The sequence below is a fragment of the Cucurbita pepo genome, chromosome LG13, assembly GCF_002806865.2.
Source record: "Cucurbita pepo subsp. pepo cultivar mu-cu-16 chromosome LG13, ASM280686v2, whole genome shotgun sequence".
Classification (NCBI taxonomy): domain Eukaryota; kingdom Viridiplantae; phylum Streptophyta; class Magnoliopsida; order Cucurbitales; family Cucurbitaceae; genus Cucurbita; species Cucurbita pepo.
In genome coordinates this window covers 948,244-974,507 of record NC_036650.1, presented here as the reverse complement: position 1 = coordinate 974,507, position 26,264 = coordinate 948,244, and the positions used below count along the sequence as shown (strand labels likewise).

General features: G+C 34.8%; 4 protein-coding genes across 5 annotated transcripts in view; 2 read left to right on the top strand and 2 right to left on the bottom strand.

The window, feature by feature from the left end:
• Nucleotides 1–1,660, top strand: part of LOC111809047 (monodehydroascorbate reductase, chloroplastic/mitochondrial) — a 6,667-nt gene extending 5,007 nt beyond the window's left edge. The window contains exons 15-18 of the mRNA XM_023695372.1: nucleotides 81–143; nucleotides 234–274; nucleotides 868–1,038; nucleotides 1,416–1,660. Of these exons, the coding sequence (XP_023551140.1) occupies nucleotides 81–143; nucleotides 234–274; nucleotides 868–1,002 (239 nt within the window). The 3' untranslated portion in view covers nucleotides 1,003–1,038; nucleotides 1,416–1,660. The remainder of the gene's footprint in view (nucleotides 1–80; nucleotides 144–233; nucleotides 275–867; nucleotides 1,039–1,415) is intronic.
• Nucleotides 1,661–4,033: 2,373 nt separating this feature from the next.
• On the top strand, nucleotides 4,034–4,750 carry LOC111809156 (heavy metal-associated isoprenylated plant protein 39-like; the record flags this gene model as incomplete). Its single annotated transcript, XM_023695529.1, is given in 3 exon segments — nucleotides 4,034–4,089; nucleotides 4,166–4,241; nucleotides 4,335–4,750. Coding segments are annotated over 3 exon segments (384 nt in total). The 3' UTR covers nucleotides 4,637–4,750.
• A 719-nt stretch (nucleotides 4,751–5,469) lies between these two features.
• Nucleotides 5,470–8,169, bottom strand: LOC111808116 (DET1- and DDB1-associated protein 1-like). Its single transcript, XM_023693928.1, has 4 exons — nucleotides 7,916–8,169; nucleotides 6,146–6,206; nucleotides 5,936–5,997; nucleotides 5,470–5,834 (listed from the first exon to the last, which is right to left on the bottom strand). Exons 1-4 carry the CDS (start codon nucleotides 7,997–7,999, stop codon nucleotides 5,742–5,744), a joined length of 300 nt encoding a protein of 99 aa, XP_023549696.1. The 5' UTR covers nucleotides 8,000–8,169; the 3' UTR covers nucleotides 5,470–5,741.
• Nucleotides 8,170–10,341: 2,172 nt separating this feature from the next.
• Nucleotides 10,342–25,632, bottom strand: LOC111808928 (E4 SUMO-protein ligase PIAL2-like). Of its 2 annotated transcripts, XM_023695177.1 has the most exons (16): nucleotides 25,360–25,632; nucleotides 22,400–22,472; nucleotides 21,665–21,730; nucleotides 19,089–19,154; nucleotides 18,909–18,985; nucleotides 16,999–17,050; nucleotides 16,822–16,893; nucleotides 14,800–14,867; nucleotides 14,645–14,693; nucleotides 14,473–14,557; nucleotides 14,286–14,387; nucleotides 14,047–14,098; nucleotides 12,861–12,912; nucleotides 12,434–12,550; nucleotides 11,485–12,339; nucleotides 10,342–11,397 (listed from the first exon to the last, which is right to left on the bottom strand). In XM_023695177.1, exons 1-16 carry the CDS (start codon nucleotides 25,491–25,493, stop codon nucleotides 10,735–10,737), a joined length of 2,583 nt encoding a protein of 860 aa, XP_023550945.1. In that variant the 5' UTR covers nucleotides 25,494–25,632; the 3' UTR covers nucleotides 10,342–10,734. The 2 variants fall into 2 exon arrangements, with proteins under 2 accessions (XP_023550945.1, XP_023550944.1); XM_023695176.1 differs by lacking the exon at nucleotides 12,434–12,550.
• Between the last annotated feature and the right edge of the window lie 632 nt (nucleotides 25,633–26,264).

Here is a 26,264-nt window from a genome sequence, read left to right as displayed (position 1 = left end):
CCCCCCCCCCCCCCCCCCAGTACGGATTTTTATCTTTACCTAATCATTATGTCTTCTGACTCTAATCCCTCGCTTCACAGTTGGCGAGACAGTCGAAATTGGGAACTTTGATCCTAAGATTGCTACTTTTTGGATTGATTCTGGTATATATCGCACTCATTCTTTCTATACCTTTTATCCTTCTATAACTTTAACATCATGTCGATGACAAGGTTTCTCTATCTGGCACACAGGTAAATTAAAAGGGGTTCTTCTTGAAAGCGGAAGCCCGGAGGTAAATCAGGGTTATTTTTATCATTTTTAGTTTGGTCCAATCATTCTTGGAGAATTTCTTTTTCACGCACATATGAAACCATGCAACTTTTAAAAAAAAATTATAAATGGAGTTTCAAACTTTGATGGTCATGTCAGTTTGGTTCCTAAGCCTGAATAAAATTTCAATAGCTTTAGATTTCAACGTGGAATGTTTCATTGAACTTTAAATTATGTTTAAGCGACAGTATGGTACAAGGGAATAGGTCAATAAAACAAATGGTTAATAGGCCACAAGATTCAATTGCATTTTATCTACTTAATTCTTTTTTGGCTCAACTTTCTCTTATTTTATCTAGTCAATCTACTTTTTTGTGTCACCTTGAGTCAAATCATCATTGCTTAATTTAATAATGCGTCATGTCAATATTCAAGTAACTGTATTAACCACCACATGAACTTTACTAAGGTGTAAATAAAAAATTTACGGTTCAGAACTAAATAGACAGAAATAACGTAGTTTAAAGAATAAATTCAACTGTTTTTTTCTCTTTACCAGAACGTTTTTCTTATTATTATTAGTAAACTAACGTTGAAATGATATGGTTATTGTAGGAATTTGAACTCCTTCCTAAACTTGCAAGATTCCAACCTTCTGTTGATAAAGCTAAACTTCAAAGTGCGTCTTCAGTCGAGGAAGCACTGGATATTGCCCGAGCATCCCTGCAACAGGCTGGAGCTTCGGTTTGATTTAGACTGAAATGTTTGACATTTCATTTTTCTTAGGTATTTGCTTATTCTCTTTCCTTAGATCGATTTTGAACACACAATTTCTCTTATCATATCATAAGACTAAAGAATATCAGCCTCAGGATTTAGCGTGCGTATGAATTTCCTTTTCAANAAAAAAAAAAAAAAAAAAAAAAAAAAAAAAAAAAAAAAAAAAAAAAAGAATCATTTTCATAAGCTTGTTGGCAGCAGTGACACCAGCAGTTTGAAACAGTTCTAGTGGGTCGAATTTGGCTATTCCACCTTTAATTTGTTCCATAAAATCAGTTGTTTGGAATAGAAGTTGTGTAGAGTTAGTTCTTGATAAGTTTAATCATTTATGATTTAAAATTATTATGTTAGTATTGAAATTAATTGAATTTGTTATTTTGTAGGTACTTCGGAGTCGATGCACATGCAAAATAAGCAAAGTTGTTGAGCAGAATTAAAGATGCACGAGTATGAGCATGTTTTGTTATTCCTAGTTCCTTTCTAATTTTAATTTTGCCTCAAACTTCATATGAACACAAATTCTATTAACCTTTTAAGTTTGGTTGTTATCTTCTCCATATGTATTTTGGTTGTTTGGCTGATATAAATTATAATTGAATAAAATTCAGAATATTGGTTTTGCACACAATTTTGAGAGAGCGACAGATTTGAGTCAATAATGTTGGAATGATATGAAAAATGAGATTATTTCTTTTTATATAAAAAAAATTCATATACTGATGACATTTTAGTATTTATCATAAAATTTATTTTTTAATTTCATCATAAATTTATTGTATATCTTTGTGAGAGTTTGGTTGGTAATGATCTATAATTCATTATGAATGTGAACATGTCTAATGATTAAACTTTTATGTTCACACTGATTAAATTTATACTTCAAAGCAAAAGCAATTTATATTGTATGAATTTGTAATCATAAATTTATCTTATAGTTACTAAAAATACCATATTTAATATTAAGAAACAATTATGCTTAATAACATCTTAATTCTCCCATTAATTCTCCCACGGTAGTAGCACGGTAGTAGTTGAGATGAAATTTTTTAGTATCGCAATGAGCAGAAATCTCACTCACCAGCCTAAACGACAAGCAAATACTCAGACGTGAGAGCAAGGGATCACCCAAGGAATGGACGAGCTCCAAGGAGGGAGGCAAGAGCTATGCTTTCAGAGACCTAACCCAACCCCGGTCCGAATCTTATCTGAATTGCGAGAATAACTGACTAAGCCATGCCAACATATAGAAACTATTCTGCATCGTCAATTATTTTTCATAAAGGTAGTGAATTTATATTAACTATCCAAGTGATCGTATTTATTTTCTAAAAAAATTTGTTAATCAAACTACTTTAATCTATATGGATCGTATTTATTTTCTAAAAAAATTTGTTCATCAAACTACTTTAATCTATATTTTTCTTGGTATAAAGATATTTAAAAAATTGTTCTCATAAAGTTATTTTTTTGAACTTTGAAATACTGGATAGTTTCTAAATCACTTGCAACTGAGCTCAATTTCAGTTATGTCTAGAAAATCGCTTACAATCGATGCATAATACCGAACAATTTCATGGGTGTTATTGGACCTAATCAGTAACACCCACGAACCATCTAGACTTTAGTCATGCCTAAAAAATTGCTTACAATCGATCTACTCATCCCAGGAATAATTTTGAAATATTTAGATAAGAGATTGAAAATGAGTTAGTGATAGGATGGAAGAAAAGTAAGCAGAGAAGTCTTGAATTTTCTGTGAAATTCCTCCATTAATGTGATGATAATGAAGTTGTAGAAGACTTGCCGTTTCAAAGTCGTCTGTTTGGTCAAAGTCATCAGTCTCTTACATTTTTGTTTTTGAAAAGGTCTCAACGGACAAAGCACATTTATAAAAAAATGTTTAAAAAAATCTATACCGTCAATGTATGACGTGTTTTATCGACCGCCTATAGATTACCTTCAAATTTTTTAATGCTATTTTTGAAAATTTATGACCGTGAACAACTTCCTGTGATTGTGACCAACTTTGACCCTCGAATAATATGAGACATAAATCTAATGGACCAAATTAAAATTTTAATTTTTTTTTAAGTATAATAATTAAATAGACACAATAGTAAGAATTTAGAGTCACTGATTTCTAATTTTTTTATATTTTTATTATATTATTTAATTAATTTAATTAATGGATTTTGAGTTTACGTCATCTATGAAACAAACAAGAACATTATATTATTAGGTTCATTTTTTTAAAAATAAATAAATGATTGTTTTGATAACTTTGTTTATGGAATAAACTTGTTGATATTATTTTATTTAAACGTGTTAAAAAGTAGTCAACAATAAACTTTTAAAATTAGAAACGTGACATTTTTTAAACCTTTCTTTAAATAATAAAAACGATCAAACATGATTCATATCTTTTTGAAAAGTACAAAAATAGACCAAAGTATTAGTTATTATTGGATTATACTCATTTTAATATTATTAGATATCCAATTCTTGAATTTAGTATCATTTTGGTCTATGTTGTTCCTAAACTCGAATCTCTACAGTTTAAATGTCGAGTTTGAAAGTTGAGAGATATCGAAAATAAAAGGAAAGGCCATAAGTGGCAACGCTCGAGCGATGACTTTGTGGGCGTAGACTACACTTGACCAATACTAAACTTGAATCTCAACAGTTAAAATGTCGGGTTTGAAAATTGAGAGAGAACGAAAATAAAAGAGAAGAGTTGAGCAATGACTTCATGGTCTATGTTAAAATGTCGGGTTTGAAAACGGAGAGATAGCGAAAATGAAAGGAAAGGCCCAAGTGGGAAGAGTGGAGAGATGAGTTTGTGGGCGTGGACTAGGATAAGTTCATGAACCGTGGCCCCCAAGGAAGCTCAATACTCCTTTCCTTCTCTGTTTCCTATCAAATTCAAAACGTTCACATTGGATTGCTCTTCTTATTTAATCCACACCCTCCAACCTTTTCAACCCATTCTTCTTCTTCTTCTTCTTCTTCTTCTTCTTCTTCAACAGTGGAAATTCTCAGACCCAACTCAGAATGATTGTGAGTTTCGTTTGTGCTCTGTTTTACTGATTCCTCTGTTTTCATTGAAACTAACAGAGCAATTTTGTGTGTGCAGAAAGTGGTGCTGAAATTGGACTTACACGATGACAGAGGGAAGCAAAAGGCCTTGAAATCAGTCTCCTCCCTTCAAGGTAATCGATTACGATTGCATTTGTTTCTTCTTCTTTCTTCTTCTTCTTTGAGAGATGAACTGATTCTGGAGATTACTCTGTTTCGACTTGCAGGGGTTGAATCGATCGCCATGGATATGAAGGACAATAAGCTGACAGTAATTGGGGATGTAGACCCAGTTGGTGTGGTTGCGAAGCTCAGAAAGCATTGGCCCAACGCCGATATCTTAACCGTCGGTCCGGCGAAGGAAGAGAAGCCAACAGCACCGGCAGCACCGGCAGCACCGCCGAAGACCCCAGATGAACTGAATGAAGAGATCCTTAAATGGTGCAAAAACAATGGTTATCCCTCCTATGCTCCTTATTACCGTGTGTATAGTGTAGAGGAGAATCCTAATTCTTGTGTCATATCTTGAATGGATCAATAAACGTTTTTGAGACTGAATATCGTCCCAATTCAAGTTGTGACATACCTTTTGGTTGAATCGTTTCTCGATCGACTTTTGAATGATAAGAAGTATAGACTTTGACGAGCGTTTTGGATTAAACTAGCTAAGATTGAAAGTATTGTCTCAAAAGGCCATCTATACGACGAAGAAGAACAAGGAGGGACACGTTTCAAGACGATTTTGGTGGATACGACGTTAAAATATTGCATGACTCGCCTATATAAATGATCTTAAATTAATACAATAGTCCAGACATTTGAAGATGACTCGCCTATATAAATGATCTTAAATTATACAATAGTCCAGACATTTGAAGATTTTGACTATCTTGATTCATTAAAAACAAGAGAAAAGGAAAGAAGTCAATATTGAAAGACACGATCAGATATCTCTTTTAACGAATTGCCTAATTGCTATGGCTTATTGAGACTTGTTACTTCTAGTCAAGTCGAAGAGGGAGGGAGAAACCCGTTCGTTTCTTCAATCACATAGAAATAGGAAATGGAAGGCTGAAATACCAAAAACTATGGTAATAGGGTGTAACAACCCAAACCCACCGCTAGCAAATATTGTCTTCTTTGGACTTTTCCTTCCGGACTTCCCCTCAAGGTTTAAAACCATGAGGCTAACAGCAATACTTAACGGGTCAAAGCGGACAATATCTACTAGCGGTGGTCTTGGGTTGTTACACAAAGGCATGATCTACTAAATGGTAAGCCCACGATTCAAGTCAACTATTTTTTATAAAGTCAACAATTAAACTAAATGTTTTGAAGTTCCAAGAACAGAAACGAAACAAATTAGAAAACTCAATAACGAATATTGATCAAACTCAAAAATTTAGAGACAAAATAGTTACAATACTTGAACCAAGTTTATGATATTGAGAACAATATGCTGTGGCTGAGTTTAGGACAATCTTAGTAGGAGTAAAATCTATATACAGCATTTAAATGTCGGGGCCGACCTGTTTGTTCTTCAGTGAGCAGGCAATTCGCTTGCATTATACAGGACACATCTTTCACAACGTACAACAGATTCTACATTGTTGGAAGAAAATGTCCGCCTAACCTCAATTTGAAGCGTTGGTAGTAGATGATGCTCTTGGTTGCTTGCTTCCATGCTCCGGCACCGGATGTTCAGCTGCAGGTCTCTTTGTTCTTGACTGCCATTACAAAGATTAGGGAAAAGTCCACAAGGAATGTGTGAGTGCTCTCACAACCTCACCCCATATATACATTGTTTTTCATATCAAAGCGTACTAACCTTCTCTTCTGTAAGCTGATAAATGTGGCGTATGAGTATATTTTTGGCATCAGTATCTATAACTGCAGTAAAAATCAATGACATGGTATCAACAACCAAGATCTTTTGTGAATATGATAGCAGTTTGCTGATCAAGATTCAAAGTTATCAGTATGGTTGGTAAAATCATGGCCTTGGAAGAGTAATGAAGAAACAAATGTTCTTGCTTACCCTGATCTGGTGGCGGAAGGGTCCTACTGTGGGTAGGATGATAGGTTGCAGGAATCATCTTCTACATAAAATTAAGACCGACTTATCAGAGAAGTTCGAACATCGACTCGTTCGTTACGTTAGAAAATAAATGAATTCATCTTCTTGTTCTACTTCTTGCAGCTGGAAACTCCACTTGTAAAAATATGTTGCATTCTACTGCAGTTTAAGCTTCAATGAAAGCATTTAGTTTGAACCAGACAGCTCTTCCGTTTACACAGTCACCCAATCTATGGAAAATTAACAGGTGACGACGACCCGTGAAGTGTCCTCATTTGTAATGAATTCAAAAAATGGGTGATATATCCAAAGCAAGCACAAGTTTGTACATACAATTACAAGGAAAAATTGGTTATATCTTGCTTCAATGTGTCTTATGTCCAAAATGATGTCCCTTCGGAGAAGGGCACACCGTTTGGTAGCTTAGATGAGATGTTTTCAGAATCTCTTCAATCAAAAACTTCTCATTAACGGTTCTAGATTTGTCAATCCTTCTGCATTAAGGCATTATCTTAATGTTTCCATTGAAGGTAGAAAGACAAAAGGCAAAACACAAAGGTGGTGTATCAGCCCAAGCCCACCGCTAGCAGATATTGTCCTCTTTGGACTTTATCTTTCGGGTTTTCTCTCAAGGTTTTCAAAATGCATCTTCCAGAGAGAGGTTTCCACACCCTTATAAAGAATGCTTAATTCTCCTCCCCAACCAATATAGGATCTCACAAGTGGCTTCTAAGAAGCATTGATTGAACGACTTCAAACATTATGCAAACTATTTCATTGGGAGTCTTAAGCTTAAACCTGTGAAAGTGAACTGTATACCACTCAAGAAAATCAGAGAAACAAGGAACACAGAATGTTCATTTGCAGTATAGAAGAATCCGTGTCGCTGCAATTTTGGATTTTTCGTTGTAAAACAATGAACCTAAGCATACTCAAACAAAGAGGGAACTTAAAATGGTTGCAGGCTGCTCCAAGCTCAAAGGCTAAAAGCACTTTTGGGCATCAGAATCATTAGAAATTAAAGATGACCTACATATGAGAAGTAAACAGAATCATTTCTCTGAAAGGTCAGTAACTTAGTTATTGTTCCTTGCAGAATTTGTTCCCTTGGTATCATTTCTTTCAAAGGAACCGAATCATTTCTTTCACAGGACTGACTTTACAAGATTAAAATGCCATGACAGAGTGAAAAAAAGAAGTAACAATCGAAACAAGAACACCATTTTGATTCTTTGGTTTCGGGGGAAAAGGGGGAGCCATCTATGTGTAAGAAATGGACAATCGATAGAATGTTACAACCCCTTGCCGTTTAATAGAAAACTAATGAACTTCATTAGATTCTTCCTTCTTCAGGTTTCTGAATCAAACACACCAATATCGGAACTCAATTGTAATGTAATCAAAACATACATGTAAGAATTCCAAGAATTTAAGAATTTCCAAGTCCTAAAACGAAAACAAAATTTCCCACATCACGACGCTCAACCAGAAAACAGATCAATAATGCGAACAATAATTGGGAGAATCCAAATAACAATAGAGCAAAGAAGATCAAGCGGAGGTTAAATTTCATCACAAATTCACATCCTACCTTAACGAAACAACAATCATCACAAATAGAGGAAAACACACAGGATCAAGAAAACAAAAGAAACCCATGAACGATTACAGAAATCAATTACAAGAACGAAAACAAAGGGCGCGATGATTCCGCCATTACTGAAAACTTACAGAAGGAGTTGAAGGATCGGAGGGTCGGAGTTGGCTGAAGTTGTGAGGGTCATATGACGGCAGGTCACCGAGCATAGACCCCATCAAAACGCCGCTGAATATATTTTGATTGTTCGAAATCTAGAGAGGGAGATTTGTGTTACAAGAACGAGGAGGAAGAGGAGGAGGAGGAAGCAGAGAAGTGGTTTTTGTAGAAGCGATTCATTAGGAATCACAGCGCCATTGGATTAACAACCAGTGGACCTTCGGTGAATCATAATTTTATACCCACCCCCCCAAGTAATTTTAATTTTAAATATTTCTCCAAAATTATATTATATTTTATTTTATTTTATTTTCAATAATTATATGTGCTTTTTAATTTTGCTGTTTATTCTTTTTTCAAGGCCTTAATAATTGTTGGAATGATTTATTAATAATTATTACTAGCCAAATTACCAATTTGCCCTTATGGACATAATTTTAGTTTTTCGGTTTTAATTATATATAAATATTTGAAATTTTTAGAAATTTTGTTAATAAAATATTATATTCTATTTTTATTTATAAAATATTATTAGACTTATTATTATTTTTTTTAATAAAAATGAAGATTACCTATTAAAAATATTTTTTGAAATGAATATTTTAAAAAATGCATATAAAAAACGGGGAGAAATTTCCTATCGGGAACTTAATCCTTGCAAATGAGAACTGAAATAGGTGGCGAGGATAGAAACAAAGACGGGAAAAGCTCTCCATCCCGTATAACCTTATGAATATCTCTAATTTAAGCTTAGTTTCAAGGATAGTTGTAACGAGCGGTGACATTATTAGCCATATTTGCAAAATATGTCACACAAATACATAATTTACAATTACATAAATTTTTTAAAATTTACCAATCTTATAACTAATATCTCATTTATATGATAAAATAAACTATACCGACATTTATCATTAAGAGACCATTTTTATATTTATCATAGATAGAGTATTTCTACTCTATCAATTATTGACCATTTTTACGTCTATCGTTAATGAACAATTTTTTTGTCTAATATCCACGAACAATTACTATTTTCATTTGTGATAGCTTTTTATTATAGAAATAAAATTTAAATATCAATGTGCCATCCTTAATAATTTTGATATGATATTAGTGATAGATTTAATAACAATCGAGCATGCAAATAATCATAGATAGAATAGGGAACGAGCATGCAAGCAATTAATGATAGATACCTATTATTGAAATACCTCAATCAATAATATACTTCATTCATTAACAAGTTTATTACGGTAGACCTCAATTAATGATAGAATTAAAATTGTGATAAATTAATAAAAATATTCATAAATTTTATAATTGGACGGAAAAATACTTCTAAACTTTTAAAAATTTCAAATAGAAATATTTAATATTGAAAATTAGGCTTATTTCCTCCCTATTTTAAAATAGTTTTATATTTGAATTATAAGCTTTTAAAAATAATTTATCTTTTTAGTTTCACACTTAACATGAATTTTGAAAATAGTGTAGAAAGTAGCATCTATATGCATAATTTTTAAAAATAAAATATAAAAAATCAAATGATTATCACACACAACCTTAACAATAAAATAAAAGATTGTCAACTTGGTATTGTATACTTGTTAGGTCGATATCGTAAAGATGAAGATTCAAACGGCTACCTTTTTAGTTGAAGTTACAGCTCAACTAGTTAAGATATATTGTGTTTTCCCTCAAGATTTTTAAAACGCGTGGTAGAGAGAGATTTTTATATTCTTATAAAAAATGCTTCGTTTTCCTCCCCANCCCCCCCCCCCCCTCCCTTCGGATCCCAATGTCCTCGCTGGCACTTGTTACCTTCTCCCATTGATGTAGGACCCCCCAATCTACCCCCTTATGGGCTCAACATCTTTGTTGGCACAACGCCTCGTGTCCACCCTCCTTTGGAGTTCAGTCCCCTCGCTGGTACATCGCCCGGTGTCTGGTTCTGATACCATTTGTAACAGCTCAAGCCTAACGCTAGAAACTATTGCCCTCTTTGGACACTCTTTCAGACTTTCCCTCAAGGTTTTTAAATCGTGTTTGTCAGGGAGAAGTTTCCACACCCTTGTAAATATTGTTTCATCCTCCTCCCCAACCCTGATGTGAGATCTCACCGTTCAACTCTAAACCGAAAATATAATAATGAATAATCAAGGACAAGCTCTTTCTATTCTTTAAATCTGTCAAAAATGCAGGTAAACAAACAAGAAAAGGCAGAAAACAACGATATCTAATAGACACATGGCTTCCATCCTTCAAAAATGTAACGCCTGCAAGTAGAAAAAAGAAGCAAATGGTAATGCAAACGAATATCTATTGAGACTAGCAAGCAAAAGGAATATGGGTCTGGAAAGTAACAATTTAAAGGTTTATAAGGGCAAAGAAAAACATATAGATTTCAAGTAGCTTTCCAAGTGACTGGGATTATAAATTTCAACTAAGCCTTCTAGTTGGAGTTTACATTTTCATTGGGCAACTATTCAAGCAAAGCATCTCCAGGACCCAATTTCCTTGTTCAGAAACCATTAATTTCTATCATGGGTTCAGAGCCTAAAGCTGTTTACAATGATTGGGTGGAGGAAGATAAGCCCATTTAGAACAAGCTACAAAGAACAGATGTTATAAGACAACGGTAGCAGCTAGTTACAAGGAAACCTTTGCAGTGGACAAAATTGGGGATGGGATATTGAATATGAACACTCCAGTCAGAAAATATCTAAAGAGGAGGTTTGGGAAACGGAAGAGCACCTGTAATCCAGAGCAAGAAATTCCTCGACATCTAATATTATGTTCTTGGAACGACTGTGTCGAATCCATTGGACCTTTGGGTGTGCGTGGATGGAGCACTGGATTGAGTAGTAGTCAGGTTTGATGGAGGTCGAGCAGACTGTACAGGTTGAGTTGGCTGGATAATTACGCCATAAGCATCAGAATAGGCTCGACCGGAAAGACTGCCACGCATTCGACCTATGGGCTGTCGGTTCTGCTCTACTGATGGATCCAGTAAATCGGAAGCCATGGTAACAGATTGAGTCATTCCTCCTACGTTTCTCAGCTCCCCAGTTGGTCTCCTAAGCCCATCAGGAGTAGTTTGGAGAGGATGGGGAGATCTGGAAGTTTGGTTTTGTAATGACATGGCTGAAGATTGTCTCATCATTTCAGCTCGCTGGGAAGCAACCATCATTCTAGCATGTTGATTATGAGGAGTCACTGCTGTATAAGCAGATCCACCATATCCACCTCCTACTTGACTCGTAGGTCTCGAGAATGGCAAAGATGGCCGAACACTGCTCGGATTCTGATTCCGGAGATGGGATATCCTCAAATTGAGAGCTTGCTGAAGGTGAGGATTCTGGAAATCCGTTAATATCCCCGCAGATGGCCTCTGAGCAGTTGATGCTCGAACAGACTGGCCAGGGGTGAAGGAACAATCTTGAGGTTCCCGATTCTGGGAGTTAAAGTAGATAAATCAAAGGTTATAAAAGTTAACACTACCAAAAGTCAAGAAAACCATGGAAACAAAATAAAATAGCACCTGCACGATTGGTGGACGGAGAAATGGAGCTAGGTTTGTTGCATGATGTAAATCTCCATGATGTCTCGGAAATGGCTGTCTCCTTTCTGAATCACGAGATATCATATTTAAACCATCTCTGCTAATCGGAATGCTCTGTCCGACTTGAGGAGCAGAGGAAATGGTTGAAGTTCTTGAACTATACTGCTGGCCTGATGTTTGGGACTGAGCAGGAAGGACTTGACCTGCAAGCGTCCTGCTTACAGGTCTTGCTATTGATGTCATCCTACCGTACTGATTACTTTCGTTTGAATTCGAAACTTGAACCTGCACATTATTTTGATCATAGAATGCAGGAAATGGAAAGTTGACCTGGCCTGGAACCCCAACATCATGATTAAGAACAGGTGATACAGCATCAGTCAAGCCAGCTGATTGCGTAAGACCAGCAAAACTAGGTGCAGCTGTGCTACTACCCATTGGAGCATCTGACCTGATACTTGAGGTCAAAAGCCTATCAGTAACCATTCCAGACCAAAAGTCATCGTCCAAGGCAGCAGAAAAATTTTGATTCAAGCTATTCCTGTTCATTCCAGATAATATATTTAAGCTTGAAGAAACCGGTTGGTTTTTATTACCAAGACAAGGTTTCCTGTCTTCAGTCTCCAAATTGCAGATGTTCATATCATCATCAACTTCAGTAAGATCTAACACATCAGGAGGGGCAGTAGACTCTTGTTCTGCCCTTTCATTCTGTTGGTTAAGAGAATCATCCAATGGCCGACCATCCCCACAATCATTTTCAAGGATGGCCTTCCATGATCCATCTGCTGAGATAATTACTTCAGTAACGTTTTCAGCCACTTCTCTAATGACCTAACGGAAATACAACGGATTTATTGAATGGAAGAAAGCAATAAAAATTTGCAAATGCCCAAGAAATTCAGAAAAGGTCGATCACTAAACTTGCCTTCAACATATTTCGATCAATACAAATATCCAAAAAGCAAATGTACTGATTACAATGCGGACATCGCCAGGATGGTCTTCTTGAATTTATGTCAATAAAGTTGTAGAAANGAAGAAGATATAAAAAATAAATAAATAAATAAAAAATGTGAAGGGGGGCAAATTGCAAAGTGAATTTGTAAGATAAAAAGAACTTCTAAGATATCATATAACATACAGTAAATTCCTATGAACTACAAGACAGTCTAAAAAAAATAACTGAATAGGTACGCATGTATACAGTTGCTTAATTAAGTTAAGAACTGGCAGAAAATTGCTGCCCCATTTTCTTGATAGAGAAACTAAGTATCTGGAAAAGAGTTGCAAAGATCATGCTATGATTCAAGGTACAACAACACATTTCAGATGCCATGGCAGGGAACTCTCACCTGAAGATGTTTGCAAGAACGACCTTTCACAGGAACCTTGATTCGCGTATAGCTGTTTTATGGAGGACAGGATGAAACAATCACCATGTCAATAAGTGAGTTACATAAAAACTGAAAATTATCGTAAACTTCAAGTAGCAAGTAAACTAGTACTTTGTCAAACAGCAGATATGATAAAAAGTTCTGAGCATACAACCAATGTAAAATTAATATTTTCCTTGAGAGGGGTGGGGGTGGAATTGGTTGATGGGGAGAGGAAAAAACATGTAAGCAGTAAACAAAATAATTAACTGTAAATCAAATCAAATCATGTCATTTATTAAAATCAAATATTGTACATCATTGTAAATATAGATCATAAAATATATTTAAGTTTCATTTTGAATTATTGATCTACAAATAGTAAGGTTCAAATTAGATCTAAATAAAACTTTTTAAGTCATACGTTAGTTATATTACACGATCATTCCTACATGTAAGCAAGGTGTTTGATTTTTTAAAGATTTTAATGGTTCCTTTTTATTCTAGTTTTATAACTCAGATTCTATGGTTCTTGATGTACATGTATATATATTTGAAATTTGATTTAACCGGTACAGGTATATATTACCCACTAACCCATCTACCATTTTCTTCAACATGCTACCAGTTCAATATCATTAAATTATAAATCATATTTTTTGTTTCTTTTTACATTTTGGTAGACCTCAAACAGAGTAGTCGCAGTTATTTATTTACTCTTAATTTTTTATGATTTTATTATCTCGTAGCACTGGTTTTGTGTGTTTGAACATTTAGCCAATCTCCAAAGGTTTTTCCATTTCAGCATCAGGTAGTAGTATCGCAAGCCTTACGGGTCTACGGTGGATCAACCTTGGGGGCCTCACAATCTTACACATCTATTTCAGCTACCCCTTTCCCATTTATCCTACTGGTACCTTACCCCCATCACTCTACAAGCTACATAAGATGTAACATATCTACAACATTTAAATCCGACGCTTCCTCAACGATGAAAATCATAAAGTTTAACTGTTTCAGATCAGTGAGAAATACGAAACAGTTAAAGCCTGTACTATCCCACACATCATATGATAAGGAATTCATACTCAAATAGCATACAAATAAAATAAAGCACTGCAGCTGCTAGAAGCATCAAAATTGTAAGAGAAAGAGTCTAGATAACCTTATGGGGCAATTAAGGGATATTCGTGATGGGCCCTCGATAATGTCAGAATCTGAAACCCACAATAAAATTATATTAAGCAAAGCACCAAGTTACTAACATTCAAAACCATGGTATATAGAAATGTGAATACATTTAAGCAAGACCATCCTAACTGAATAATGAATTAATAAACAATTAGAGTATAAAACAAAGAACTAAAAGAAGTTTCCACCTGCCCTTCCCAATTATTGCTATACCTGAATCCACAGTAGAAACAGCTGGCTGTTCATGATCTTGCAGCACAGATGAGTCGGGCGATGGTGCTGAACCCATAACAGCAACTGCTATAACGTAATGGCCTAACAAAGATTAAAGGCCTTTTAGAGGTATACTCTAAAATAGTAAATACAGGATGCTTAGAATTGGAATTAGACCTCAACTTACCGTTGAAGCTACCAATCACTTGGAGAAGATTTGATCCTAGTTTAAGCATATGAGTTACATTTGTTGGAAGCTGTGGTCCGGTATCCTTATTAAAAAGAAATGATGCTGGTAAGAAGATTCAATTAATAGAAGAGTCTTGTACAAAACGTTTTTCGAGTGCATCTTAACTAACCATGTATATATTTGTCCTTCCATTGACTCCCCTCCCATTGACAAGGAAGCTACATATAAAAAAAAAAAATTGAAAAGAATAGTAAGAACTAATGTAGCATAGATATAAATGAAGTTACTTACATCTTAAAGGGATGGGTTACGTATTAGACGTACTTAACCTGTGGAGGACTGATTATGCATGCAGAAGTCTCAGTATTATCTTTTTGAGCAACAAACAGTCGCTGCAACAGGAGATCAATTTGCAATTACAAAATTTGAGATAAAGAATATAGGTTTAATGACATTTATAATGAATAAGCTTAGAAACATTTGAAGTTTGATGGAGATGTCTCTCACGTACTATAAACAAGCAATATTGGCCCCTAAGCATTTCTATTTACATCCTACTAAAGGGTAATACATGGTCACATCCATTTGACCAAAGAACTAGAAAGGCTAAAGTACTTTCTGGACGTTGAAGTAGCATACTCAACTCAAGGCATTTTCATGTAACAAAAATATATGATGGATTTATTGATGGAAACAAGAAAAAACGGATGTAAATCCACACCAACACCAATGGATCCACATCAGAAATTGGGAGAGTCAAAAGAAGAACCTAGTGAACAGAGAAATGTACCAAAGGCTAGTGGGGAGGCTTATATATCTAACACACACTCGACCAGACATATAGCATACTCAATGAGTGTAATTAGTCAATTCATGTGATCTGCGAGAGCCTCACTTTTTGGCAACATATAGAGTGCTACATTACCTGAAAGGAACTTTAAGAAAAGATATTTGTTCAAACGCAATAATTTTCTTGCATTGTAGCTTACACCCATGTTGACTATGTTAGATCAATAGCAGACAAAATCTACTACGAGGTATTGCACTTTTCTTAGAGGTAATTTGGTAACATGGAGGAGTAAACAAACAAAATGTGGTGGCTAGATCATCTACCTAATCAAAATTTTGAGCTATGGCACAAGAGTTATGTGAACTCTTATGGTCGAAAATAATTCTTGATGACTTACGGATTAAAGGAGAAGGGCTTGACAAAGTTGTACTGGACAACAAATTAGTTATCAATATTGCACATAATCCTATCCAGCATGATGGACAAGGTACGTTGAAATTGATCAACATCTTATCATGGAAAAATTAGTGATGGTATACATTAGTTATGTGCCTTCAATACCTTTAATTAGCAAATATACAAACAAAAAAACTTCACAACTCAATATTTTATGAGTTAGTATCCAAGCTGGGAATGGATGATATCTATTCCTCGACTTGAGGGGGAGTGTTGAAGGAATGACCTTCATATAAGGAATATTTGTGTAATTCCTAGCCTTAAGAAATAATTGTATAACACCATTAAATAAGGAAAGTAATTGACTACGGTAATGTTATCTACTATCTAGGGATTTATTTATCTCTATGATTATCTAGTATCTAGAAATTTAGGTAGCCTTCTTGTAGTATCAAAGGAACAAGTACCTTTCTCAAAATTAATAAGAACAAAGAATAAGATAATTTACACTTGCAACATTTATGATAGAATTTTGATTGTAATCTAGAGGTAATCTTGTTTTAACCCCTCGGTAGCTTTACAGCAGGATAATTCCATTGTTTGGGCAGTTTAGACTTACTTTTGTATTCTCCAGCCACCCATAGTTACAAATAGGCGGCTGTTTTGTGTTAAAGAGAACTTTTGGGTCATCTTAATAAAACTCCTCACTCGTATTCATCAAGTGTCCCTTTAAAATAGTATACACTAAACTTGCCCGGTTACCAATGGACCTAGCTAATGTTCCTTCCTCCATTGATTTTAATTAGGCGGCTCATCACATGGCTTAGCGAATAGTGAAACTACACAAAGAGGTGATATACCATCTTTAGCAAATTACTGCTACTTGTAAGCACAAAGCCAATTTTCACCATCGAACTAAGGAATCAAAGCTATAAGGAAACTTTCAGGGATCCAAAAGAAAAATATTCCCTGCAACAACATTATATATTATTCGACTCAAAGGTATATCCCATTTCACTATTTACACAAATAAGGTTCCTCTTTATGTAGTCCAAGAGTCAGATGAAAGAACATTAAAGCTACTAAATACGCAATATAGAAAATCCTCACGGTTTACAAACTTTCCCAGTTCCACTAGCCTCTGAAATACAGAAACTTACTATTTTCTCCTGTGGTGCATATTGGATTGTCTTCGAAATATTGAAATCAAAAGCAAATACTCCATATCCAGGCTAGCACGGGGAAAACATAAATGTCATGGGATATCCAAGAAATAAATTAAAAAGTTAAAAATATCTTTTTTAGAGGAAAGAGTTCAGCAGAGAGACAGTAAGCACCTTAACTTCCGCAGATATAACAATCTGACCCAGCTTCAAGCGAGGAAAAAATCTGGGTGCACATGCAAGTAAAAAGTAAACAAGAAATCATTTCAAAATAACCAGATCAAATTCAGCATTCCAAAGAACCAGCTGGGATTATTACTAGCTGAGGTACATTAGTAGTTAAATGGTAAGTCTGTTGGTAATTGATGGCAATAAATAATGTGAGTAAAGAAAAGTGGGGGAGGCCTGCTTTGGAACAGTCATTTTGGAGAGAACTAAGGCTCTCTAATGTTTAGTAACACCTTGTATTTTCTTTTGACAATATAATAAATCAGAACCCCCAAGTTTAGATTCCTAATATATTGGTATCAGAGAAATATTTCTTGAGAATTGATTTTAAGTCTGGAAGAATATTACTAAAAATGAGAAATATTATGCAAAAGATCATGAACGAGTTTGTAGCATATATATATTGGAGAAAAGAAAAAACAAGACCCAATTGAAACTAAACGCTATGGGAAAGGGGCAAAGGCAGTGGGAAGCCATCCAAGTGAACAATAATTACCTACTGACAAGTCTGTAGAAGTTTACCTACTGACCAGAAAAAGATTTCCTCATGCTGAAGGTAACAGCCCAAGAGTATGAACCCGTTTGTGTATCCATTTTCTTTGAAACAGACGTCCTTTATCCATGAGACCTCCCCAAAATATTATCATGTACTGAAACACCCCCACACAAGCTGGCAATTGACTAAACAAAATTTTTGGTTCTGAGAAAGAGAGGGACATCAAGTACCGTAACCCACCCCATCAAAAGCAAGTTTGCATCCCTCTGCCAAAAACTTAACATCCCAACCATGGAGCAAAAGATTCATCGAAGCTGCCAGCCTAACCACTTGAACCAGCGCCTCTGCCTCCTTTCTACTGATGCTAAATTACCATAGAAATGCTTGAAAATTATCCCAACCCCACGTTCGTAGCCAGGAAATCCCCTACTGTAAATCCATGTCACTTCACTGTTATGCTTCTCAATAGTAACCACCGAGGAAAGCAAAATCAAACTCTGAACTGTCCTCCTTCTCAATCTTCCACTTAGGCTGCAAAGCCTTCATTTGCTCTTTATCAGCTATCACTTGGGCACATGATGCCTTCCCCTGAATGGAGTCTATGTTCACAGGCCTAAGTAGGATAAACATCATCATCCTTTTCCTTTTGAAGGCTCCAAGGTAACCAAACTAAATCTACCCTTGGCATTTGAAAGCACTTGAAGAAGATAAATGACGTATTGACAGTGGAAACGTTTTGGAAAAGGAATTGTACTCTACAATTTAAAAAGAAACTTGTCCAAAAGAGGTTAAATCTTCAGTGGAGGCAGCATATCTTGAGAGTCTTACTACAGTGGATAGAATTGATGTTCGACTTGGATGATGAATCCTTTTCAATGCACCTAGTATCTAAAGGAGAGTGAAGATTTCAATTATCTTTCCATTTCATGTTCAGTGAGCAGAAAATTTTGGCTTCGTTATAAGGTTTTGGGATCTCATGGGCTTTCCATAGTTCATTAAAAGCAAATGTGGAGCAATTGCTTTGTAGAAATATGTTCAAAGGAAGACTTAAAGCAGCTATGGGTTTGGTTAATGTTGTAACATCTTTTCCATAGAAGATATGGTTGGAAAGGAATTATAGGCCATTTAATAACAGTTTCGAGGAATTGGGTAGAGGTTACTCCAATGAAAACTTCAAAGAAAATTGTTCACGTTAGGTATTTCAAAGAACAGTGTTCTTTTGTTATTCATTTTCCATAGTTAGATCCCGTTAGGAAAGGATTGNTTTTTTTTTTTTTTTTTTTTTTTTTTTTTTTTTTTTTTTTTTTTTTTGTAATGTGATTCAGACAGAATGCAGATAAAGCAAAAATGAAACTCATACCTTTCCATAACTGTAGTAATCGTGGCAAGGGCATTGCTTGGTCCAGTATTCGTATCTACAAAGAAATCGCTACCAATCTGCATGACATAATAATTTCTCAGAAAATAAAAACATTAAAAATCCAGAAATGTGCACAAACTTTTACCCAGGCGAAAAGTTTTTAGACAAAATAAAAAGAACCTCATTAGCTAGACTGTAGAGTTCCTCTGCCTCCTTTTCTGAAAACCATTTCACCTTGCAAGCATTCTACCATGCAAAATATAGAAGAAAGCTGAGATATTTGTTATCAGATAGCATTCCAAAATGATTTCTACTCAACAAAAAATGAAGTCCGAGTGACTTAAATCACAGTGTTGACAAACAAAAAGACAGGAAATTTTCTCGTGGGAAAAAAAGGTTCAAGCCAGGAGAGAGAAAAAAAAAAAAAAAAAACTGTATCTTTTGTGTTTCTGCAGTGTTAAAAATATTTCCCAATAATATATTTATGAAGATCATTTCAATTGAACTTAACATATTTAATACCAAGAAAGGTGGATAGTTAAGTTAACGTAGGTTATTTATTGATTTCAAAAGCGTGTACAAAAAGGAGAAGCACCAACTGTGTAAATAGGAAGGTAATAAAAAGCCTACGGACTTGCTAAATTTAGACAATTACAAGTTCGGCCCCAATGCGTACATCACAGAGACAGTATGATCCCAAACATGGAAAAGTATACTATTTTATAAGCACAAGGCTTTTCCAGTATTTTATCTTTTTAATCTTCAATCATATCGTTAATAAATGACAACCAAGTCCAATAAGATAGTTGGCCTGTCCAAAATTGTATTGCATGATTACCTTATATGATAGAATGAACTCTTACCAGAAGGTGACGATTTATAAACTTCGGTTCATTTGTCAATGAACATTCATTTATTTTCAAAACACGTGCACAACATAAACATTTTCTCAGGTCATATATCTATTAAAGATTAACCAAGCACTTACCATTCTGATGTTCATTTAGGCACGTGAAGAAGATTTTTGGTAACTTTAGGCACATGTAGGAGACTCTTGGTTAACTTTAGGAACATGAAGGAGATTATGTAAGTAGAAAGTTCGCTTTGATCAAGGGTACAAAGAGTGGAAGATCCAAAGAGCCAAAATGGCTACCAGACAAATCTCACAGGCAGTGGTGCCCTCTAACATTTCTTTCAACACATTTTCCATCACAAATCCAAAGAGCCATGAAAAAATTAATTGATCTTATCGTTGCCAAGATAATTATGGATTTAGAGTTGAAGTATCCGAATCCAAATCTTGAAGATATTCAGGAGGTTCCTCGATCTTCTTTGATATGTTTCTCTAGTCCATGTCCTTGCCGAGTAATCTGCACTTGCAATTGCCATAGTATATAGTTGTCCTCTGAGTTGATGGTTTTCATTTGGTTTCCAGGACTGATTGCAGCAGTTTGGAATCGAGTGGTTGAACCCTTGTCCAGTGTTGATGTAACATCAGTCATTATGTAATTAAACATAAGAACCGAAACCATGCTAAATTCTTGAAGATGGAAGAATTTGAGTGTAGAGAATNTTTTTTTTTTTTTTTTTTTTTTTTTTTTTTTTGTTCTAATGAAATACCTGACTTTCAAGAATGCACAAGCTAATAAAAAAATGGGGAAAAACCAACAAAAAGGAAGCCATCTACAAGAAGGGGCTCCAATCAAGTGAAATAAGATCTAACCAGTAATTCCAAGAAAAGCACAGACATCAAGGCAAAAGAGAAACAAAAAATCTAAAAGAAAAAAAACCAAACATCATTATTGGACTCTCCTTTTCACTAAAGATTCTATTGTTTCTCTCGCCTCACAGGCCCCACAAAATAACACCACCCCATCCTGCAACAAAAGTAACCCATTCTCACAAAACATCGGATGAAAGAATAACTCAATTAACTCTCTGAACCATGGAACAAACAAAACAATAGTCGAAAGCCTCGAAGAAGCCACACCAAACAGCCCGAAAAAAAACACAACTCCAAATGTTGTTATTTCCTCTTTACATGTTGTTATGGGGACATTGCTAGCTGATGTAAAAAGAACGAAGTTCCTTTTCTCCAATTTGAACTTGAACGCATGATTCAAGGGATGTCTGAGTGGAAAATTTTTACTTTCTACACTACAACTACTAAACTCCATGGGTAAACTTCACATGTATTACTTTCTTAGTTCATTTCTGTTGTATAACTGTTCGGCAAAATGATGTCTAGCCTTGCCAAACCTGGATCGCCTCAAAATGTACTATAAGGGAGACCAAGTAGTCAAGTATTGTAAACTCTCTTGCCTACATGTTTTCAATACAATTGACTTTCCTCGCCCACGTTTTCTAAAACCTTTTTTCTCAAAATGTGGCCAAGGCTCGACCATACATCAGATTGTTAGCGATATCCGATTTTAACACGGCTGGCTTGTTCGGTGAATTAGAACAAGTGCAACACAATCGCTAGTCTGTTACGAAGAAAGTGCAATTGTGAGACTACTCACCTAAATATTGTCAAGCTTCCATCCCTTTGGAGGTGCTGTTGAAGTTGTTACTTATTTTTAACAGATTACTACTCATCTCAAACAAATTTTGATTCAAGAACAAAAACATTAATCATACTACAGTTATAAAAAGAAAACGTTGCATCATAAACAATTGTGAACACTAAAAAACTTGGTCACCGGTTCTAAAATATAAAAATACGGCAGCGTATGCAAAAGATGAGAAAAACATACCTTGGCGGCTATCATGACCACCATGATTGCTGCTTTTAAGTGATGAGAATGTTTCTTCTGACATATCTGGACAAAATAATATTCTATGTAAACTAATGCTCAAAAAAACTCATAATAGAAAAGATATAGCAATCAGATACAACATTCTGAATAAATAACTGATACAAAATCATTTAACATGAGACTACAAACCCAATCTGTGTAATATATAGATAGGATAACAACCCATCATCCAAATCCAAATCCAACCTTTTGCCCAACATCATTACCCCACATACACTTAAGTCTCAGCTAACTAATAGGCAGTGCAATCCCAACCTATTGAATGTCCTGCCAAGATCTCAAGGCATAGCTTAGAACCAAAATAAGAATGCCAAATAATTTGAACATGATTCAGTCAACTATTTAGGAAGGTACATTTTGCAGTGATTGTACAAAAACGAGAAATGAAAAATTAGCAGGTAATTTGACAGAAATTGGGCATTCTAGGGACAATAAATTACTCAAATTATGTAAATTATACCCAAAAAGCCTCCAATTGGCAAGAGGGAAGAGTCGTATAATGACACCATCTAAAATTGCTTCTCAAATAGACCAACAATTTATAGAAAATAAAAAGTGAAGTGCTTCTTTTAACAGAAATGGGAAAGCAAGTATTTGCCCTTGAAAACAAGTGTCTTGGAGGACAAATTAAACCATAAAAAATTCATGTACATTTAGAATAAAAGATGTTACCTGTTTCAAGAGACTGGGTAAACCTTGAGCTTTAGATGGAACAAAGTCGTTGGCAATTGCAAAGTCAATACTTCTGTATTATCAACGATAAGCAAAATGAAGTCAAGGAAGATGATAAATTGATGGTTATGAGCAAAAAGTAAAGCACATAAATAAAAANGCCAATTCCGTTCACACTAGTAAGAACTAATAATTATAAATAACATTTGAGACAAACAGAAGTGCACAATTAACGATATAAAAGGGTTTACAGTAGTAACCTTGCAGTGCAGGAAATTAAATATTTAACACAAACTTCTACAGTTAAAACACGTGAAGTGACATCACAAGAGACCACGTTGTTGAAGAATAACAGAGAAATTCATTTTAAGTTGTCACCTTCACCATAACCCACATACCCTCGATGAGGTATTTGACTTGGGGATATGAGTCCAATAAAAGTACGAAGCTCATAGAACAATTGAGAGCAAAGTTCTAATAGTGTGCTATTATATTAAAGAAGAAAGCACCAATAAGCAGGCAGAAATTCAAGAGGTCTACGTTCTAGCATAATACACAACACATGGCAATTCCCACCGACAACTACACTCTCAGTCCTATCATATACTAGCATAACTGAACAATATCCACTGGTCCCTCTATACAGTTACANAAAAAAAAAAAAAAAAAAAAAAAAAAAAAAAAAAAAAAAAAAAAAGAACTCTTCTCCCATACAAACGCCCTCTCTCTCTCTCTCTCATTTACAGTGTCTATCCTCGTGCACCACTCCTTACAAACATAAATTCTACGGGAGGTCCCAGTCTATCAAGCATGGCTGAGAAACACAACCACGAAAGAGAATTTGGTGTAGCGTAAGTAGCCTAGGAGATAATTCTCCAAGAATTAAACTCTTCAAATCTTTATTATCAATCAAGTTGTAAAATACATGAGGGAGTCCCTTTATTTATAGAGAATTAGAGGGAAAACTAAAATGAAAAAATGAAAAAGGATAGTAAAAATAGTATTAAGCAAGTAATTACCTTAATTAACCTGATTCTCAATACNAAAAAAAACTTGTCCTCAAGTTTTAGAAAAAAAAATGAACTAAACAAAGCGGCTTCGTTCCATGATTTGAAAAAAAAAAACACATACTTTTTTCAAATAGTCTATAAGAATATTATAAAGTGAGTTTTCATCTTCATTAAAACCCACCCCTTCTTGTCAAGGATTTGGGCACCAAAAGTTCTATCGGACCGGATGGCTATATCACCAAATTCTTCAAAAAAAAAAAATATTGGAACATTCTCAAGGATGACATAAAGAGTGTTCCCAGGCTTTTTCGAGAACGCCATCATAAACACAAGCTTAAACAAAATCCATATTTCCATCATTCCCAAGAAAAGTGATGCCAGAAATATGGGAGACAATATTAGCCTCACTTCGTGTTTATACAAGGTTGTGGCAAGGGTGTTATCTAAGAGGCTTACAAAAGTCATCTCCAAGCACAAATTAGCTTTGAGGCTAGCCATCAAATCATTGTGTTTTGCGAACCAACATCAAACATCTCACTGACAGGAATTATCATTAGATTTCCATCATCAGTTCCTTATTGAAATAATAAATCTAACTCTCCATTGTTGATCGGAGCCTCTTCTTTCTCTTTTTCCTTGTTTCCACCTAAAAAATTTCCCCACAGTTTAAATGCTTAGATCTTCCACTATTTACACTAATATTAGAACTTTCTGAATCAACATAGATGAATTCATCAAAAGAACCTTCCTTTCGCCAATTCCAAATATTCTTTGCTACCCCTTTAGTGACCTTAAAAGTGAAAGCCTTAAATCCCTTTGCATATAGAGGAGCTCCCATTTATACACACTTTAAACATCAGTTTTATGGGCTCCCTTATTATGTTATTTTGGCTTCTCTTGTTTGCAACTACTGAGTTTTCAAAACAAAAATACAGGAAGTATGCAAAGTTTAACTGAAACCACTTATTTAAATGTTTTTACTCCGTACTACCGAAATTTGTAGGCATCTATTCTTACGAAAAAAAGTGTTTTCAGAATCATCTTCTTCATTTTTGCGATTCTTTAATTATTTGTTGACACTGTTACAGTGAAGTAAAAACGTCAAATGAATCTTATTAGACGAACACGACTCTCCACAATGGTATGATATTGTCCACTTTGATCATAAGCTCTCATGACTTTGCTTTGGGCTTCCTCAAAAGACCTCATTCCAATAGAGAGAGTATCCCTTGATTATAAACCCATGATCATTCCCTAAATTAGCTGATGTGGGACTTTCATCATCCAACACCTCCCCTCGAACAAAGTGCGCCTCCTCTTAATCGAGGCTCGACTCCTTTAGAATCTTAGTCATTTTTTACTGCCTTAGAGGAGGCTTGACTCCTTTTCTTTTGAAGTCCTTTGTTCGATATTTGAGGATTTACCAATCTATTGGTACGACTAAGTTTAGGGCATGGCTCTAATACCATATTAGACAAACACGACTCTCCACAATGATATGATATTGTCCACTTTGAGCATAAGCTCTCATGGCTTTGCTTTGGGCTTCCCCAAAAGGCCTCATACCAATAGAGAGAGTATCCCTTGATTATAAACTCATGATCATTCCCTAAATTAGTCGATGTGAGACTTTCATCATCCAACAAATCCAACAAAATTTATTCGCACATCCCATCTCCATCAGGCTAGAAAATGCAGGAAATTTTCAAATTAAAGAAAACCTGAACACAGGTGAAAAACAATACTTCCAACCACACCCAAATTCTGTATTCCAAACAAACTACTCGACACTCCATTTTCTACCAACTAGCTAGACAGTAGGTATTCGCAGTACCAGTCTCAAAATCCTCTCAACTAACAAAATTTCAAGAAAAGCACCCAAAACAAATTTCCACAACAAGAAAAGGAAACAAACTTGGAAAACTTAAATGATTTGAACTAAATCAAAACCTGGCAAGGGAAAAGCAGATATTGCAGAGTTGGACTGGATCGATTTGGTCGACACGGTTGACGTACAAAGTTAAGCTATCAATGTACGAGGAAATTCTATCCAATTTCATCTCATATGGCGTCGTTGCACCCATTTTCAGCCGCTCGCCGGAGCAAAACCCCCTTTCCTCCGGCGGTATGAACGAAGCTTCAGCAGGTTCTGGAGATGACTGCCAAGCAAGCTTTGGAGCAGGGGAATTGTAATTGACCCGTTTGTTTCCCGGGTTTCCTTCGTCAAAGTTTTTTTTGGCTTTTGCAAATTAATTAAATTCATGGGGGAAATTAAGCATAATTAACTTAATACTTAATCTAAAATTAATTATTTTTTTTGTTCATTGTTAACGGTTAATTAATTACTCGATGATATTAATTTATCATTTATGATTAAATTTAAAAAATACATTTTTGTCGATATATTTATTTTATTTCATAATTATTTTTTATTATTTATTTTATAACTACTCTTAAAAATTATTTTGAAGGGAGATGTCGACGAGTAAACCTTCCCCATCTTCATTCCCGCCCCCTATTTCCATAGGAACTGGGAGTCATACAAGAAATACAAGAAATACAAGAAATATGTAGAGATCTGAGTTTCCACCTAATTTTTTCTTGTTTATTATTCATTTTTTAAAATATATTTATTTTAAAGTTTTAAAATTTTTATATAATATTTATTAAATTTTTATAAAAAAATCCTAATAAATTAATATATTTCATAAACAATTCTATATACTCTACGGAACCTAATTTCTTAAAATTCAAATTTTTATATTTCAACATAATTTTTAACTATTTTTAAAAAATTAAACGGTTTAAATATTACAATTAAGGTCCCAAAATTAACCCATTCAATACATATAAGA

What these genes read in the sequence shown, in the direction of transcription:
- LOC111808116 (XM_023693928.1), bottom strand. Translation starts at nt 7,999, where the DNA reads ATGGGGTCTATGCTCGGTGACCTGCCGTCATATGACCCTCACAACTTC. An exon ending in CCGATCCTTCAACTCCTTCT is followed by an intron (nt 6,207 to 7,915) that starts GTAAGTTTTCAG and finishes AATTTTATGTAG; the next exon opens with AAGATGATTCCTGCAACCTA. An exon ending in ATCAGCTTACAGAAGAGAAG is followed by an intron (nt 5,835 to 5,935) that starts GTTAGTACGCTT and finishes TTGTAATGGCAG; the next exon opens with TCAAGAACAAAGAGACCTGC.